This window comes from Rattus norvegicus, chromosome 10 (assembly GCF_036323735.1).
Source record: "Rattus norvegicus strain BN/NHsdMcwi chromosome 10, GRCr8, whole genome shotgun sequence".
NCBI classification, from domain to species: Eukaryota; Metazoa; Chordata; class Mammalia; order Rodentia; family Muridae; genus Rattus; species Rattus norvegicus.
Genome location: NC_086028.1, coordinates 89305237 through 89321581, shown reverse-complemented (window position 1 = coordinate 89321581; position 16345 = coordinate 89305237). Strand labels below are relative to the sequence as shown.

General features: G+C 44.6%; 1 protein-coding gene across 1 annotated transcript in view; it reads left to right on the top strand.

Moving 5' to 3' along the window:
* Nsf (N-ethylmaleimide sensitive factor, vesicle fusing ATPase) overlaps positions 1–16345 on the top strand; it is a 129447-nt gene that overhangs the window by 35802 nt on the left and 77300 nt on the right. The window contains exons 6-8 of the mRNA NM_021748.2: positions 2755–2862; positions 3779–3854; positions 6164–6319. Of these exons, the coding sequence (NP_068516.2) occupies positions 2755–2862; positions 3779–3854; positions 6164–6319 (340 nt within the window). The remainder of the gene's footprint in view (positions 1–2754; positions 2863–3778; positions 3855–6163; positions 6320–16345) is intronic.

The window sequence follows — 16345 nt, the reverse complement described above, 5'->3', positions numbered from 1 at the left end:
TTTGTTTTTTCTCATTGTGGGACATGAGATATGTTTCTGGGAAGTCTTTTATGTGACTAGTATGTTTTTGTAGGAAAGCAGATAGCTCAGAAGTCAGTAAGTACTGGCTGAGCAGGCATGAAGACCCGACCCCTAGCACCCAGGCAGAAAGAAAGCGGGAGTGGCGGGATGTTCACACTTGTACTTCATCGCTGGGAAGGCCCCTGGCCAGCTGGTGTAGCCCAAACTGGTGAGCTCCAGGTTCAGTGAGAAAGAAACCCTGGCTCAAGAGCAAGGGGTCTGGGGGAGCAGTATGCCAAGCAATGGAGGAACAGTACTTGAGGTTCCTCTCTGGCTCCTACACACACGTTGTACACACGCACACACACCTAGTAGGTCTCAACTTTTGGTGGGGGTAGTCTTCAGAGATTTTTAAGAAAATTAAGTATACATAACATCAAGTTCATTGTAGGGTCTCTGAAGCTTAGTGTGACTGGAAACGGTCACCAGCCACTGTTCGCCAGTTCTGCCTCTTTTCACACTTCAGTTTCGACCCGATGATTCATATCCTAGGAAAAAACCATTCTGTTAAACATGAAGTGTGCTCAGCCGGTAGAGTGCTTCCCAGCATGCACAAAGCCCGGGCTCTACCGCTCGCCCTAGCACCACAGAAAACCAGGTATGGTGAATGTCTGAGTCCCAGCAGTAGAGGCAGGAAGATCAGGAGTTCAAGGTCATCCATCCTCAGTTACAGAGGAAGTCTGAGACCAGCCAGGGTTACACGAGACCTTGTCTCAAAAGAATTAAAAAGAAAGTGTGAAGCCATACATAATGTATATGGGGGGGGCACCCCGACTCCCAGAGCAGATGTGAGCATCCAGCCGTCTCCAGTAAGCCAGACAGTAAAGTGGTTTGCAAAAATGGGCCACCACCCCTTTTTGCCATTGCAGTTTTTTATTTTAGAAAGTGATTTTATTTTAAATGAATACTACATTTAATTTTTTCTCTTTTAATCTCTAAAATGGTAAATCTCAGTAGATACATTCCATATGAGCCCTTTGGGTCCTCAAAAGTCTAAAAGTAAATAGCAGGACCCTGGGAGCAAAGCGCCCGGCATTCCGAACACCTGCCCTGCCCTTCGGTCTCTGTCTCAGGAGGATAACTGAGAGGGAGGGCAACAGTGGACGGCAAGAGCTATTGGAGTGGACAGGGTTACTTTTATTTCATTTTTCCTGGTAAATCTAGAAGGATAGCAGTCTAAGTATTCGTATATTATGGTATTAAACTTTTGCAGGCAGAACCTGAACTGCTGATATACAGGGACAGAATACAGTGTGTTTTTAAAGAAAGCCTTAAAGTTAGCTGAGTGTGGTGGTGCACACCTTTAATCCAACATGGGGAGGCAAGAAGCAAGCGGATCTCTGTGAGTTCCAGGCCAGCCTGGTCTACAGAAGTGAGACCTTGTCTCAAAAAGAAAGAAACAAACCAAAAAAAAAAAAAAAAAAAAGCAAACAAACTAAGCAAAAAAGAAGGGAAAAAATAAGCATTAGAATTAAAATGAATCTTAGAGGTTTTCCTGTCTGACTTCTCCCAGATGAAGTTTAGTTCCAGAGAAGGTAAATCCTGTGCCCACGGATGCTCAGCTAGGGTCTTACATAAGAGCGAAATAAGTATTTAATGGCATAAAGTATATCGCAGTCACTGGTTTTGGCAAGGCAGATCAGCAGGCAGGAGAGAAGACACTGTTCCTGGTGCTGCAGAACTTTCTAGTAGGAACAGCAGGGGGCGATGCCAAGCCCCTCTGCTCTTAGATGGAAGGAACTCGATGCTGGGCTGAAGCTGCTGCCGTTGCCTTAGATCATCCAGAAGGCTCGTCCATGCCAGCTGGCTGCATTCGTCGACTGCTGTCAGTTGCTGTTGGGTGGGGGTTTCAAATCGTCTTTGTTTTGTTTTGCTTGTTGTTGTTTTTGGCTGTGCTGTATTCTTTTCCATTCCTGGAAACTTTGAGCCTATTTGTATTCAGCTTGTAGGGTTTAACGTTTGACTTTAGATTTAGTACTTAATTAAAACTCTTTGACGTTTGTAATAATTAAAAACCCAATGAAAGACCATGAAAGAAAATGCTTGAAAATAAATATATAACCTATCTGACCACAACCAACGCGCCATTCTTGGTGGTAGTTGTATAGCAGAGTCGGTATTTCCTGTGACAGCTCAACACGTAGAGGAGGCCTAGCTTGTAAAAGGCATTCTGCAGGTCCTTCGTAAATGGACTGTTGGGTTTACAAGGCTCTATGCACTTGTGTGGCTGGCATTTCGTATTTATAGGAAGGGCTGACCCAGCACCGTCATTTACTGTGTCTGAACCCTGATGTATAGTCTGTTTCTGGATCTCAGCTGTCCTGTTTGTTTGCTTTTTGAGACTGGGTCTCTCTATGTAACCTCAACTGTCTGCTCTATAGACCAGACTGGCCTCGATCTTGTAGCTATCCTCCTGCCTTTGCCTCCTGAGGACTGGGATTCAAGGCTGATACCGTCACTGCCCTGCTGGATCTGGGTTTTCTTACAAGTATTTTCCCAAAGTGTTTGTGAGTGTTGACTAAGTCATCACCTGTCATACTGATGCACGAGTTTCCTTTTCCTGTCACTGGGTCTGTGAGTGGTGTGACTATGGAGAAGACCCGAGAAGAGTGGTTTTTCACTCTGGAAAACATTGACGTGGCAGGGAACCATTGTGCCATGAGCTAACCTTCCTCCCATCCCTTCCTTCCACAGCTTGTCTTTAGCTTCAATGATAAGCTCTTTGGATTGCTGGTGAAGGACATCGAAGCCATGGATCCCAGCATCCTGAAGGGAGAGCCTGCGTCAGGTAAAAGGCAGAAGGTGAGCCTTTCTCCTCATCTTTGCTAGGTAATCTTTTTGACATGATGTGTACAGGCTGATATGTTTCCGACTATTCTCCTGTCCTACTGTGTGCTCTCCCTGTGCCCTCCCTGTTGCTGCAGCCTGTGTCGATATGGAAATAGGAATTCAAGTACATCTAACTGCAGATCTACTAGCTGAACACCAGTATCTAGTCTAAGTCAACGGAGACTAACTGTGAAGACGCAGACATTGCCCTGTAGGTGTTTCAGTAAAAAAAAAAGGCCATGTGACTGGTTCTCACGTATACTGCTCTGCGCTACTCTCCCGAGCTCCCTCTGACCTGAGTGGTCTGTGAACCATTCCACCTTGCCACGCTACTTTGCTTTCACTCATAGTTCCCCTGGCGGTTGTTACCACACCAGGCATATACATCTCAATTCCGTGGCGGGCTTGGTGCATCCCACCATTATACCTTCTCTTGAACTCAATTATGTCGACACATGAAAAAACATACCACGCAATAACCCCTGATTCAATTGATAAGATATAATTTGCCCATCTAAACAGCACAAAATCCTGCACACACCCATCCCTTAAACATATTCATAGCCTGTACCTATGCGCAGAGAAGAATCTTAACATCTGCCGCCATGTTCTCCCAGCTCCTTCTCCTTATCCCCTCCCTTCTAAAGCCTCTGTTCCTGCCTCCCTTCCTTCTCGTCCAGTGATAGGCCTCGTTTTTCTTGTCTGCCTTCACCTGCATAATGACATCAACCTACATGTAGGAATTGTAGCAGATAGCTATGAGAAAAGCAAATGTAACTCAGATGACCGGTGGCAACGTTTGCTTTGCACTGAAAGACTTCCTTTCCCCCTCAAATCTAGCCTTGCTTTGAAACATCTATCATGTACTAATTATCACCTTTCTGTTCAGATTGAAGTAGGACTGGTCGTTGGAAACAGTCAAGTTGCATTTGAAAAAGCAGAAAACTCATCACTCAATCTTATTGGTAAGATTTACAGTCTTAGAAAATTTCAAACGAAGTGGCAATGTCTCATATTACTGTGGGATGGGTGGGGGTGGGGGGGAGACCCTTCCCTAAGGCTTGTAGATGCACTGATACAAGAGCTAAAGGCCTCAGCTGTAACAATGGGAAACGCATAGGCACATTTTAATTTTCTTTTCTCATAGCCATACTTAAAAACAATTAACAAGAAGCAATGACGTTTCTCAGTTTGAAATTCTATGATAATTTTAGGCTCACAAATACTTGCGAATGTAGCTCACAGGATCCCAGTAGCCATTGTCCGTTTCCCGTGGACCCCTTGCTGCTGCCCACACTACTGCCTTAGCTTGGATTTCACCGAGGTTTCCATTGTTCCCCTTCTCTCTTCCAGGGTCTCATTCATGCCCATCCCACCCCACATATAGCTTTTCTTCCAACACATTGGGTCTTGTTTACTAGCCTTACTTGGAGATGTTAAGATGTGCTAACTCTAATTTGTGGTTGACACAATTACATTCACGCCTGTCCCGGTAGAATAGAGAAGTTTTTCATTGGCTACACAGCCTTGTCCAAAATTACTTAACTTTGTTTAAATGTAGTTTAGGGGAGTTTTGTTTTGTTTTGTTTTTGGCGGGGGGGGGGGGTGTTTTGTCTTTTAGTCAATAATTTACTTACCAGTCTCTATTGCTATTTCTTTTACCTTTCTAGCAAAAGATTGTCTTATTTTCCATTGTGTGTGTCCTTGTGTGAGTATGTGTACTGTGTCCAGGTGTCCTTGGAGGCCACAGGGCGGCGTCAGATCCCCTGGACCTGGTGTTGTGGGTGGTTTGAAGGCTCTCAGCATGCGTGCTGAGAGTCAGGCTAAGGTCCTGTGTAAGAGCAGTGCATGATCTTAACTGCTGAGTCTTTTCACCAGCCCAGACTTGCCTCGAACTTGTAGACCTCTGGCTTCCAGCGCCCTAACATGCTGGGATCAAAGGTGCACGCCACATGCCTACGGACAAGCATAAACTCTTGCTCTAAATTTGATTTTATTTGTATATTATTTCATAATTTATCCTGCATAGTTTGTGTGTTTGAGCATGTGTGGCATAGTACATGTTTGGAGGTCAGAGGACAACTTTCGAGTCAGTTCCACTGTGTGAGCCCCAGGGTTCAAACTCATGCTATTCATCCATAAGAGCCTTAACTTACCACACCAGTAACCCCTAACTTGCTTCTTTTTTTTTTTTTTTTTTTTGCTTAACATGTTTCAAGCATCTTAACTATATCTCTACAATAGGATTTTAATGCCCTCCCCAAAATTATTTTTATGAAGGCCATCATGTCCTACTACTGACACCGGATATTTTTGATGTGATTTTTCTTGTATTTTACTTTCGTACATCTTTTGTTAAAATACCTTATCCCAAGGCAGGTCTATAACTTTCGTAGGTGTTTTCAAGTTAACTTGAAACAACTTTTCAGTTGGAAAATGAATTTGTATAGTGATTTGGTTTGCAGTAAACTTGACCACAAGATGGCAGTAGAGTATAAGCAAAATATTTTTGATCCTCTAAAGGAAAGCTTTAGTCTACAAAATTCTAACCAGAAAATTACCTGATTTTTTTTTTTTTTTAAAGTGTGGTGTTATCTTCTTTGGCTTTGTAAAAATTGTATTTCCCCCTTTTTCTGTTTAGAGCGTACCATAAGGCATCTTGTTCTTTGTGTCCAAGACAGGCTTGGTTCTCTGGAGTTACTTTAGGTGACAGTCTGACATTTAAATTAAACAGTTTGTATCATGAGAGAATTTGTAGGTTTAATTTTTTCAGTCCTTAGAGTCGTTAGTTTTTTGTTTTTGTATTTTTTTTTTTAATCCCCATGTGACAAGCCACCAGATTCATTCCACATATCTTCATAGGCCCAGGTCTAGGTAAATACATGTATCTCACACACACTAGGAGCTGTGAGCCAGCGCTTGCTGTCAGTGACGCTTCTGGAGCTAGCGGAGTTTACGTGAGACATACAGTGTTTCCATACAACAACTTAGCTAATTTGGTTGGATGAAAGGTTAATGAAAGGGAGTTGTGTGGTAGCCTAGATGAGCTTCAGTTTAGCAGGGTTTGGAAGTTTATTACTGACCCGTAAATGGAGACCAGACGAGATAGGAAAATTGGCCTTAGACTCCTCACCAGACAATCCTTCAAGAGTGTGCCGCCCACCTTTACGTAATAGCTGTGTGTCAGTTCCCTTGAAGTCCAAGGGCATCTGCCCTTTTTATACTCACCCATGGTGTTTTCCTCACCAAATTTGATTCCATTTGTTTGACACAGGCAAGGCTAAAACCAAGGAAAATCGCCAGTCTATCATCAATCCCGACTGGAACTTTGAGAAAATGGGGATCGGCGGTCTGGATAAGGAGTTTTCAGATATTTTCCGACGAGCATTTGCTTCTCGGGTGTTCCCTCCGGAGATCGTGGAACAAATGGGTGAGTTTCTGACCAAGCCTTGTGCTCCTAAGGAAGCGCACACATGATGAGAAGCTCTTCTCGATAGTTTTGAAATGACTTTTCAAATCCACCCAAGTATTTCTAATTTTAACTCTTGACACCCCCCCCCCAAAAAAAACCCACAAACAATTAAGTTTCACGAGAAAGTCAAAGTATTTACTCTTGTGGGAGAAATAATAGAAATGGCACTTACAGTTGCCCCATTGTGTTTGTTTAGGTTACGTTGTTTCTCTGTGGGCATTTTAGAAATGGTCCCTCATTCTGAAGACCCACGTTGGGTCAGGTTTACCTGCCAAACACTCACTATCCATCCGGCTGAGGACATTGCTCGGATGCTGACTGCCACGTCCTGTTATGCTGCCTTACGGTCCCAGTCAGCACCTCTTCTTGTCCAGTAAATGGATACTTGGCAAGGTTTTTAATTAGATAAGTCTGCTCCCCAGAGACAAATGCAGGAGACATATGGGAGTCTCCATACTGCATGTGAAGAAATATCCACTCTCTCCATTTGTCAGTCTTCTCTTGACGGTTTATTTAATTTATCTGTGTGAAGTGATTTTCTTCGCCCAGTGGAAGTACTGTCAGGGCTATTTTCAAATCAGTATCATTGGTTGGATTGGAGTGTGAGCCGAAGAGTATCTGAGACAGGAATTTATAATAGCTTCTTGCAGACTGAGTGTGAAAACAGGATCCAAAAAGCTGGAAGAATACAAATGTACTGCCCCCCTCCCACCCCTGTTCTTTCTCTTTAAATTGCTACTGGGAGATAAGAGTGTATTTATCATGGTGGACTAGAGCTGCTTTGGGGGCAGGAAGCGCCGGTTGCATTAGCCTAGCCATGTCAGTCGCTTTTCTGGCCCGTGGCTCACTTCGGTGAATTACAAGCACAGCACACACCTGTTCCCTGGGTAAAGGTCGAGTTTAGAATTGGATTAAGACAAAATGACAGAGACCCTCATCACCTGAGTTTTATACACTTTGAAATGGCAGTGACATACTTCTTATCTGGAAGATACAAAGGCCAAATCCATTAAAAAAAAAAAAAAAGCAGACTCCAATTCGGAAAGTTGGAAGAAATGTAGCTGTTCACTGCCCGATAAGGTGTATTTTGAGGTTCAGTAAATCCCTAAGGTGTTTTGATCAAGACTTGGAAATGTTATTTAAATATATTTTAGGTAAAAACGGAGTCAATGGGCTGATTCTAAATGTTGAATGTTGCACATAATTCTTGTGGGGGATTTTTACCGGTCTCAGGGCTGAGCCCTGGGAGCAGGAAAGGATTCTGTGTCTTTCACTGTTTGGGGGTCCAGCCAGCCTGCAGGAAAACAGCTGCTCAGGAAGCCGCCATGCGGCCACCAAGCCACCTCCCAGCCGCAACTAAATCAGGCAGGTTTGATGTTTGCCCCGATTTGATCTGTCTTCGTCTTAGAAGAAATGAACTGTCGTAGACGAAGTGTGAGTGTTGCTGTCCAAAGCCTTTTTTATGGCTTTGTTGTTCGTTAGTTTTTTACTACACTTACACTATTTTAAGACCAAAAAGATAAAAGTTTTATCCTTTTAAAAGTTCCCCGAGTGATTGTGTCCCACCAAGGAGCGCGTGCTGTACGTTTAGTAGCAGCCTGCTGTAAAGGTACCTGAACTTCCAGCTGAACTAACAGCAAAACAACAAACAACAAAAACAGCGAAACTCTGCTGCTTTCCTTGTTTTAAAGGAGGTGCCCGAGTATCCCTTTCTAAAAAAAGGGTTTGCTGTCTGGGAAAGAACTATCTTTCTGTAGATATCATTTCTTAAGGTTCTCTTTTTTCTTTAAATTTTGGGGGGATTAATAGAGCATTGCATTGCCCTCCAGGAGGAATTTGGTCACACACTTATCATTTGGCTTGGTATAGGCGACAAGCTCTACATGAGAATCCAATATACACTTGGGCTTGGACGAAAGGCTGAGAAACAACCAGGCCAAATATGAACGAAATCACGCGTGTTCACTTAAATCAACGTGTTACTTAGCCATGCTTTATGACCCTTCCCATGCTGGGCGGGAATGAGATTGACTGGTTGTTTTTCACTCTTTGTTCACTAAGTAGAGTTAATGATGTATGTTGTGGGTCTAATAACTAGACAGTGTACGCTGAGGTAAGTCAATCGAGTGAGAAAATATTTAGAAAATAATTTCTGTAGATTATTGTAGCTGGAAACTTTATTTTAGGCTCAACAGATGGTCTCTCCTGTGACGTCTGGAATTATACTTACATTAAAATAAGAATGTTAATTGGATTTGCATGTATATTTCTAATTTAGAAAGTGAGATAACCCCCCCCCCTTAATTGTGTCTATGAGACTGGTCACATCTTTGGGTAACTTATATCTTTCACTTGGTTGTAAAATTTCATATTTTCTTCTAAAAACTGCAAATAGAGATTAGAATATTGTGACAAGAGTGACAAAAGGGTTTAAGCAGAGACACAGTTATGGGTAGACCTAGAGAACAGATGAGGTCGTATTCCTGCAGACAACTCTCCCTGATCCCATGCTAGCGTCTTTGTCTTCAGGTATTTTCAAATGCATGGTATATACCTTCCTGCTTTTAAATATACTTTTTTAGAGAACTAAAACTAAGGAAATTCTAGCTGGGCTTGGTGGCACTTGCCTTTAATCCCAGCACTCTGGAGGCAGAGGCAAGCAGATGGCTCTCTGAGTTTGAGGCTAGTCTGGTCTATAAAATGAGTTCCAGAACAGCCAGGGCTCTGATACATAGAGAAAGCCTGTTTCAACAATAACAACAACAACAACAACAATACACACACACACACACACACACACACACACACACACAGAGAGAGAGAGACACACACACACACACACACACACACACACACACACACACACGAAATCCTTAAGTTCTTTCTACCCTGGATAACAGCGCCACCATTTGTACCAACACAGCAGTGTGTAGCTTAGAAGGTCGTGTTGGAAGGTGACTTGAGTGAGCTTGGTAGCTAATGGCTGCTGCCCTTGAGCATTCTCAGATGTCCTGTTCAGACATTTACTGTGCTTACCCCTTATGCGCAGTTTTGTGAGGAATAGTCGGGATGGATAAATGAGTGATGAATCACCTCACTTCTCATTGTAGCTCTTATGTTGGCAACGGGTGTTTCTACAAAGAAACTTCATTTTCAGCACCCCTGGCAATAACCTCATAAATGTTAGAGCCAAAGAACAAATTTTTAAGAGCACTGGAATATCAGCTAGCAAGTCACTCAGCGGCTTTGAACAGCATCCCGGGAGTAGGTTTACAGCTCCCCGTGGAGAGGGGCTGTGTCTTGAGAGCCAGGGAAAAGGCGAAGGGACACAGAGTCACTTCTGACCCACTCTTTGAATCTGTTGTTTTTGTCTCCCTTTCCCTGTCCCTCCCTGACTAAGTCCATTTCCAACCTTCGTGCCTAAGAATTCTTTTGAAATTCAGGAGGAAAGCAGCTCTCTCCTCTGGAGGCTATAAGGGGCCTTTCAGTCACACCCAGAGTCTCTCGAATGCTAAGAACACCCTGAGTAAGCCATAGGGGAAGAAAGGGCTCTGAGCTCTGTGAGCGCCATGTTGTGGAGAAGGGAGTTCTCTCTAAGATTAACATAAACACTGACAGTCTGGGAATGCATTTCACACCCCCACTCAGGAGGAGAGGTTGCAATTTAAATGGGGGTTAAGACATCTCTGCGAACTCCCGGGCTCTGTAAACGGAGCCCTGAGGCTAAAGAGCTTATCTGAAATTTGAAAAAAGGGGAGGGAAAAAAAATGAAGGTTTCTGACATTCATCTTTTTTTCCTTGTATTAGTCATAACTTGCTTTTCAGCTATATTTTAGGTTTTGGATGCCAACCTGACATCTGTTCAAGTCTGCCTGTAATTTATTAGCAGAGGAAGAGAAAGCAGTTGCTCACCATGGGGAGACGCAGGCCTCTCTCCCAGCCTTTGGGCTGGATTTAAGGAATGCAAGACTTACTAATTCTCACTTCAGGTCAGGATCAGTAGAAAGGTTTTCATTCGTTCTTTTTCTAACTCAAAGAAAATAGTTTATGATCCTGCAACTCCACCGTCTCTTCTGCAGGATAGAGGCAAGGGGTATGTGCTTGACACAGGACACCTAGAGGTAAGGCAGCCTTGTGCAGGTAGAAATGTGTTTTACCCTGGATTTCTTTCTCATTGTTTGCCTCCCCTGCCCACTCCTTTCTGATCTCCCTTCTTCCTTTCCTTTTCTAGCCCAGGCTGGCCTGGAAATCACTGTGCAGCACCGACTGGCCTCACATGTGAGCCACCTGCCTCAGTCTGCCGAGTGCCAGAATTAGAGACACGGAACACAACACCTAGTCCCACTGCTTTTTAACGTTTATATCACATTTACCCTTGAATAGGAATAATGTAGCTGCGTCTGTATCTCGAGACCGCATGCCGAGTCAGGCAGTGTTTTAAAGTTTATAAGCAGACTTTTGAAAAGTCCGTCTTTGGGCGGTGCAGTCAGCTGGTAGAGTACATAGTGGATCAGATTTCCTGGGAACATTGGCGTTGCCAATAACTGGGTCATTAGAGCTAAAGTGTAATCTCTGGAGTATGCAGCTCTGCGAGAGAAGGCTAGACCGGCGTGCCATCAAGTCCCAGGTTCAATCCCCAATAGTAACAAGCAACCAGACAAGCTAGCAAACAAACCTCCAAAAACGTTTAAAAGATGACCCGACTGTGCCCCAGGAAAGAAATGACAAGGGGAGCTGTGGGGCACAGCACCGTAAAATACAGACATGAATAACAAAACATGCCAGCCGGGCATGGTGGCACACGCCTTTGGGAGGCAGAGGCAGGTGGATCTCTGAATTCAAGGCCAGCCTGATTTACAGAACAAGTTCTAGGACAGCCAGGGCTACACAGAGAAAACCCTGTCTCAAAACAAAACAAAGTAAAACAAATAAATGTAATATAAAAGACCCACTGAATAGGAAGAAAATGTTTGCTTCTGTAAGGGGTGAAGACCAAACAGAAACCTTGTTTCTTTTCTGTTTCTCTGTGTATTTTGAGCACGTACTTTTTTTTTTTTTTTTTTTTTTTTTTTTTAATACAAGGTGTCTCTTTATAGTCCTGGCTGTCTAAGAACTCACTCTGTAAACCAGGCTGGCCTTGAACTCTCAGAGATCTGTCTGTTTCATCTCTCCTGAGAGCGGGAATTAAAAGATGTACCGCCATACCCAGCCCTGGTCTGTGTTTTTTATTAGTTTGTTTAAGATTGTACAGTTTTAAAACAAGCAAATAGATACCAGCACAGGCTGTCTTCAGGTGAGATATTAGCTCAGGCTATCTCTTAGGATGACCCTTAGAACAGAAAGACATCTGGCATAGGTCTGTCCCTTGGCCTTCACAAAGCTCAAAGGGTTCCAGGCCCAGATTCCCTGATGGCTGAGTGGCAGGGGGCAGGCAAGACACCTGTCCTACTCCACTGACGGGAGAAAGGGTTTCTTGATAGGTAATAATGTCCTGTCAACTCTGTTCTCAGTAGTTCCCACATAGTGATGGGTGTACTCCTGTGTCTTCTCTCCAAATGGGCAAACAAATATTTTTGTGGAGGCCTTTAGGTGTCTGGCTAAGAAACACGAGAGAGGAAAGAGTAGAAGAAGGATGACTTGGGAGAGCAGAATTTCTGACAACTGCAAAACCACATCCAAATTTATCTTCAGGAATCAGAAGCCTCTTGAGGAATCAGCGCCCCCTGACCCTGCAGTGAAACAGTGCCTCTTCTGTCTTATGGCTGCCGCCACTGAGTGCTAGCACTTGTGAATCAGGAGACCCTGTTCTAAATGCTTGGCTTGTGTTTTATACATTAACGTGTTTAATTCTCACAACAACCTTGTGAGGTGTCTCCTGTATTGTTCCCATTTTATGGAGCAAGAAACCAAGGCTCAGGGAGAGAAGTAAAGGAGTTAATCCAAGACACCCAGTAAACAGTAGGAGCAGCTTTGAGCCCAGCATGGCCTCAGTTCATGCCCTTGACCTCTTTATTGTTCTTCTTTAATGAAAGCCCACTATCAGAAACCACTGGAGTGGGTCTTCTTGAACCCAGTGTGGAGGCGTCCGCCTTTGAATTAGCCACAGCTGTTTTAGCCCTGGCATCATTAATCTGCTGGACCAGAGAACCACTTAGCACAGAAGCCAGCTGCCCTGCGCACTGTAAACAGCTCTTTCTAGCAATCCCATATGTTCAGGTTGTCACGAACTGGACCCATAAAGACTGCAATGCTTAATGTCTAAAACCACTTCCTAAAAACTGGTGTTTTTAGCACCAGTTGTACCACAACACAGGAAGCAATTGCTAGGTTGTCTTAAGGAAACAGTCAACCTAGAGGCAAAACGTAGCCAAGTTAAAGGGCCACTTAAAAGTTAACAGACCCTGTTAAAGACTGCCAAAGCCAGCATGTGATTAAGTCCCAACCAAGTGGTGAAGACGGTAAGTCACCAGGAACCTAGGCAGGTTTACTATGGAGAGAGACTTGAGGGAGTGGCCTTGGACAGCAGAGGGTCAGCATTGCTGCCCATACAGGGAATCTCACTAAGCAAGATAGCAAATGGGAAGCTCAGAGCTTGTATCAGACCTGGTGTTGGGAGCAATATTGAGATTCAAAAGGTCAAGTTGAAGATGGGTTGTGAAAGTCTGTGAGTTGTGTGACTTTCTGTTCCTAACATAACCTTCCAATAGTCTGGTCACTTCCTCTGCGCTGTTGATGTACTTGAAAACTAGCTGCTCTGTCGTTCTTTTGTTATTGTTGTTTTTTGTTTTTGTTTTGGGGGTTATTGTTTTGTTTTGCTTTGCTTGAGACAGGGTTTCTCTGTGTAGCCCTGGCTGTCCTGGGACTCACTCTGTAGACCAGGCTGGCCTTGAACTCAGAGCTCCACCTGCCTCTCCCAGATGCCATGATTAAAGGTGTGCACAGCCACCCTCCCAGCTTGCTCTGTCAGTCTTAACATACTGTAATTGTATCACACTCCTAAGGCAGGCTTTCCCAGCCTTTGCCTTGCCAGGACTTGAGGATGGCTAATTCTTGGCTGTAAGGAGCCTGCCCTGGGGATCACACATCATAGGATGTTTAGCAGCATCTCTCCTCTGAGAGTCTTTCCTTACCTGCCCCACCTGCATCCCATGTACGTTATATAATGTCTCTCCTGGCTGGCAGAATCAGCCTCTTCATAGTCAGTGCTCAAAGGCTTTGAAGGCCGTAGCCATACTGGCCTGAGTTGTCCACATCCGGCTGTTTGGAGTATAGTCTGCCGGCTGTACTAGGGACCACTATACAGGTTCACGATTAGATAATTTGTTCATTCTTTTTCTAAAGAATTATCTACTTTATGTGTGAGTGATCCATCTGCATGTACACCTGCCGGCCAGCAGAGGGCTTCAGATCCCATTACAGATGGTTGTGAGCCACCATGTGGAAGCTGGGAATTGAACTCAGGACCTCTGGAAGAGCAGCCAGTTCTCTTAACCGCTGAGCCATCTCTCCAGCCCCTTATTTTTTTATTTTTAAGACAGTGTTTAACTGTGTAGCCTTGGCTGTCTTGGAACTCATTCTGTAGACCAAGCTGGTTGTGAACTCACAGAAATCTGCTGCCTCTACCTCCTCCACCCCCACCCAGTGCTGGGATTAAAGGTGTGTGCCACCACCCGTGGTGACCCAAGATAAACACTGAGAGACCAAGAGTAAGCATCTAGAAATACTTATGGCAACTTAACATCGCCATGATGTCTCAAGTTGTATTTTATAAGAGTATTGTAATAGGTTGAAAGTTTTAAAAGAAATTAGTAGACCACAGGTAGTTTAGGTGGTCCAAGAAACACGGGCATGTGTAAGTAAACATTTATCAGGTGAACAAGATGACCGAACAAATGATTTTAATGGGAAGTCATCTGAGCCCCTTAGGGTAACTGTCACGTTTTCCTGTGTGACAAGATCACTGGAAAGGACTGCTGAATGCCTGGGAGACCGGTGGCTGCTGGTCTCTAGTTGTGTGGTGTGCAGAGCCTCGCCTGAAGCAGCACTCACTCACGGGAATGGAAAGGGAAACAGCTGGGAGGCTTGGGAAGACCAGGCAGGCAGGCAGCACTTGGTGATTAAACCGTGGATGTCCGTCTTGGAAGTGACACTCGGACCTTGTGAGAATCTGTGGGAATAAGGAAGTCACAAGGATCTAGATATGGGGCAGTGGGAAGCTGCCATCACACATCTTCTCAACACTAAAAAGAACAGGAAGCTGAGCTGGAGAAGAACTGACAGCCTCATCGGGCCAGCGTCAGTCTGCACACACCCAGGAGTAAGCATGCAGTGGCACTGTCACATCCTTAACTTGGCTTCTCTCACCTCCCTGCCTCCCCTTTTCCATCCTTCCTGTCCCTTAAGATGGGGGAGAGGGGAGTGTGTGTGTGTGGGGGGCTCAGGAGTCTGTCTTCGATCTCTCTTCTTTGTGTTTTCCCTAAGATGGATCCTGTCCACTTCCTAATATCTTGATGCTATTTACTCCTTTTTTAAAGATTTATTATATATGAGCACACTGTAGCTGTCTTCAGACACACCAGAAGAGGGCATCGGATCCCATTACAGATGGTTGTGAGCCACCATGTGGTTGCTGGGAATTGAACTCAGGACCTCTGGAAGAGCAGTCAGTGCTCTTAACCACTGAGCCATCTCCCCAGCCTGCTATTAACTCTTAAATATGTGGATTCTTTCCATCCCATTTTAGAGCCCAGGTTCTCACAGATCTAACCTGTCGGTTATGTCACCATCATTCAACTCCTGTCGCTGCAGCCTTCCTTCCCCAGCATACTTTCACCGTTGAGATGTAGTTTTCCTGATAGCTTGAAGCTGGGACCCCCTCTTCAGCTCCCTCCTTTGCCTCAGGCCTTCCTTCAGGACCCCTGAACCGCTGCTCTTCTCTAATCCATTCTCCACACGGGAACTGGAGCCCGGTTGGGTTTTTTTTTTTTTTTTTTTTTTTTTTTTTTTTTTTTTTTAAATAAAAGGGCAAGTCCGATCCTGTCACCCACTGCTTCAAACTCCTTAGCAGCGCCCATAACTCCTTGCACAGTTTACAAGCCCTGAGTGTTCTGGCAGCTGCCAAACTTCCCTGCCTCATCTGGGCCCGCACCCCTCCCCCACACGCTGGGTGCCAGCCAGAGCGAGCATCTAATTTGCTGTGCTGCCGTCTCTTTCCTCTATCTTGGGGCATGTTTTGACCATCGCTTCTTGACATCAATTCTTGTTCATCCTTCAGGCCTCGGCTTTGATCTGGCTTCCTGCAGACTTCTCTGGCTCTAACGTGCTTCCTGTGTATCCCTCGTGTTCCTTTATGCGCTGCTGTGTTGTGTTACGTACGGTTGCCCGTTACCACACAAGTGTACGTTTTCCAGAAGTGAATAAATGCCAATAGCCTGATTAATCCAGACTAAGCAGAACACTTATACTCCTGCTCTCCCCTCAACATGCTCCCAGTCCCTGTGGGAAAAACACCACATCTGTATATCCTGGAGCAGTCATACATAAAACACAGGCGCACCGAACCAGGTCCGTGAAGGCCATGTGGGTAAAGCACACATATATAGGAAGAGTGGTGCTGAACCCTGTGTGTTGCAAGTCAGAGTAGATGGGACGGCTCTGCTTCCCTATCAAGTCTGAAGGGGTCCTCTTTACCTCTGCTTTGCTCTAGGGAATACGTCTTGGATTGGTTCCAGGTGGGTCCGATTCTAGAAACGTCAGTGGGGCAGGTTTTCCTAGGCACCGCTCAGCTGCTATCGATCTCTTTGCTGATGGCTCTTGATGTGTGTGGGTGTTAGAAGAACAGAGTTCAAGTGTCAAAGCAGGGGTGGAAGAGGGCACAGCACCCACTGCCCGTACGCATTTGCGTGCATCTTTTTTTTTTAACCTAATAATGTATTTTTTCCATGATAAAATATGGATAGCATTTTATTCTTTAAAAAAGGATAA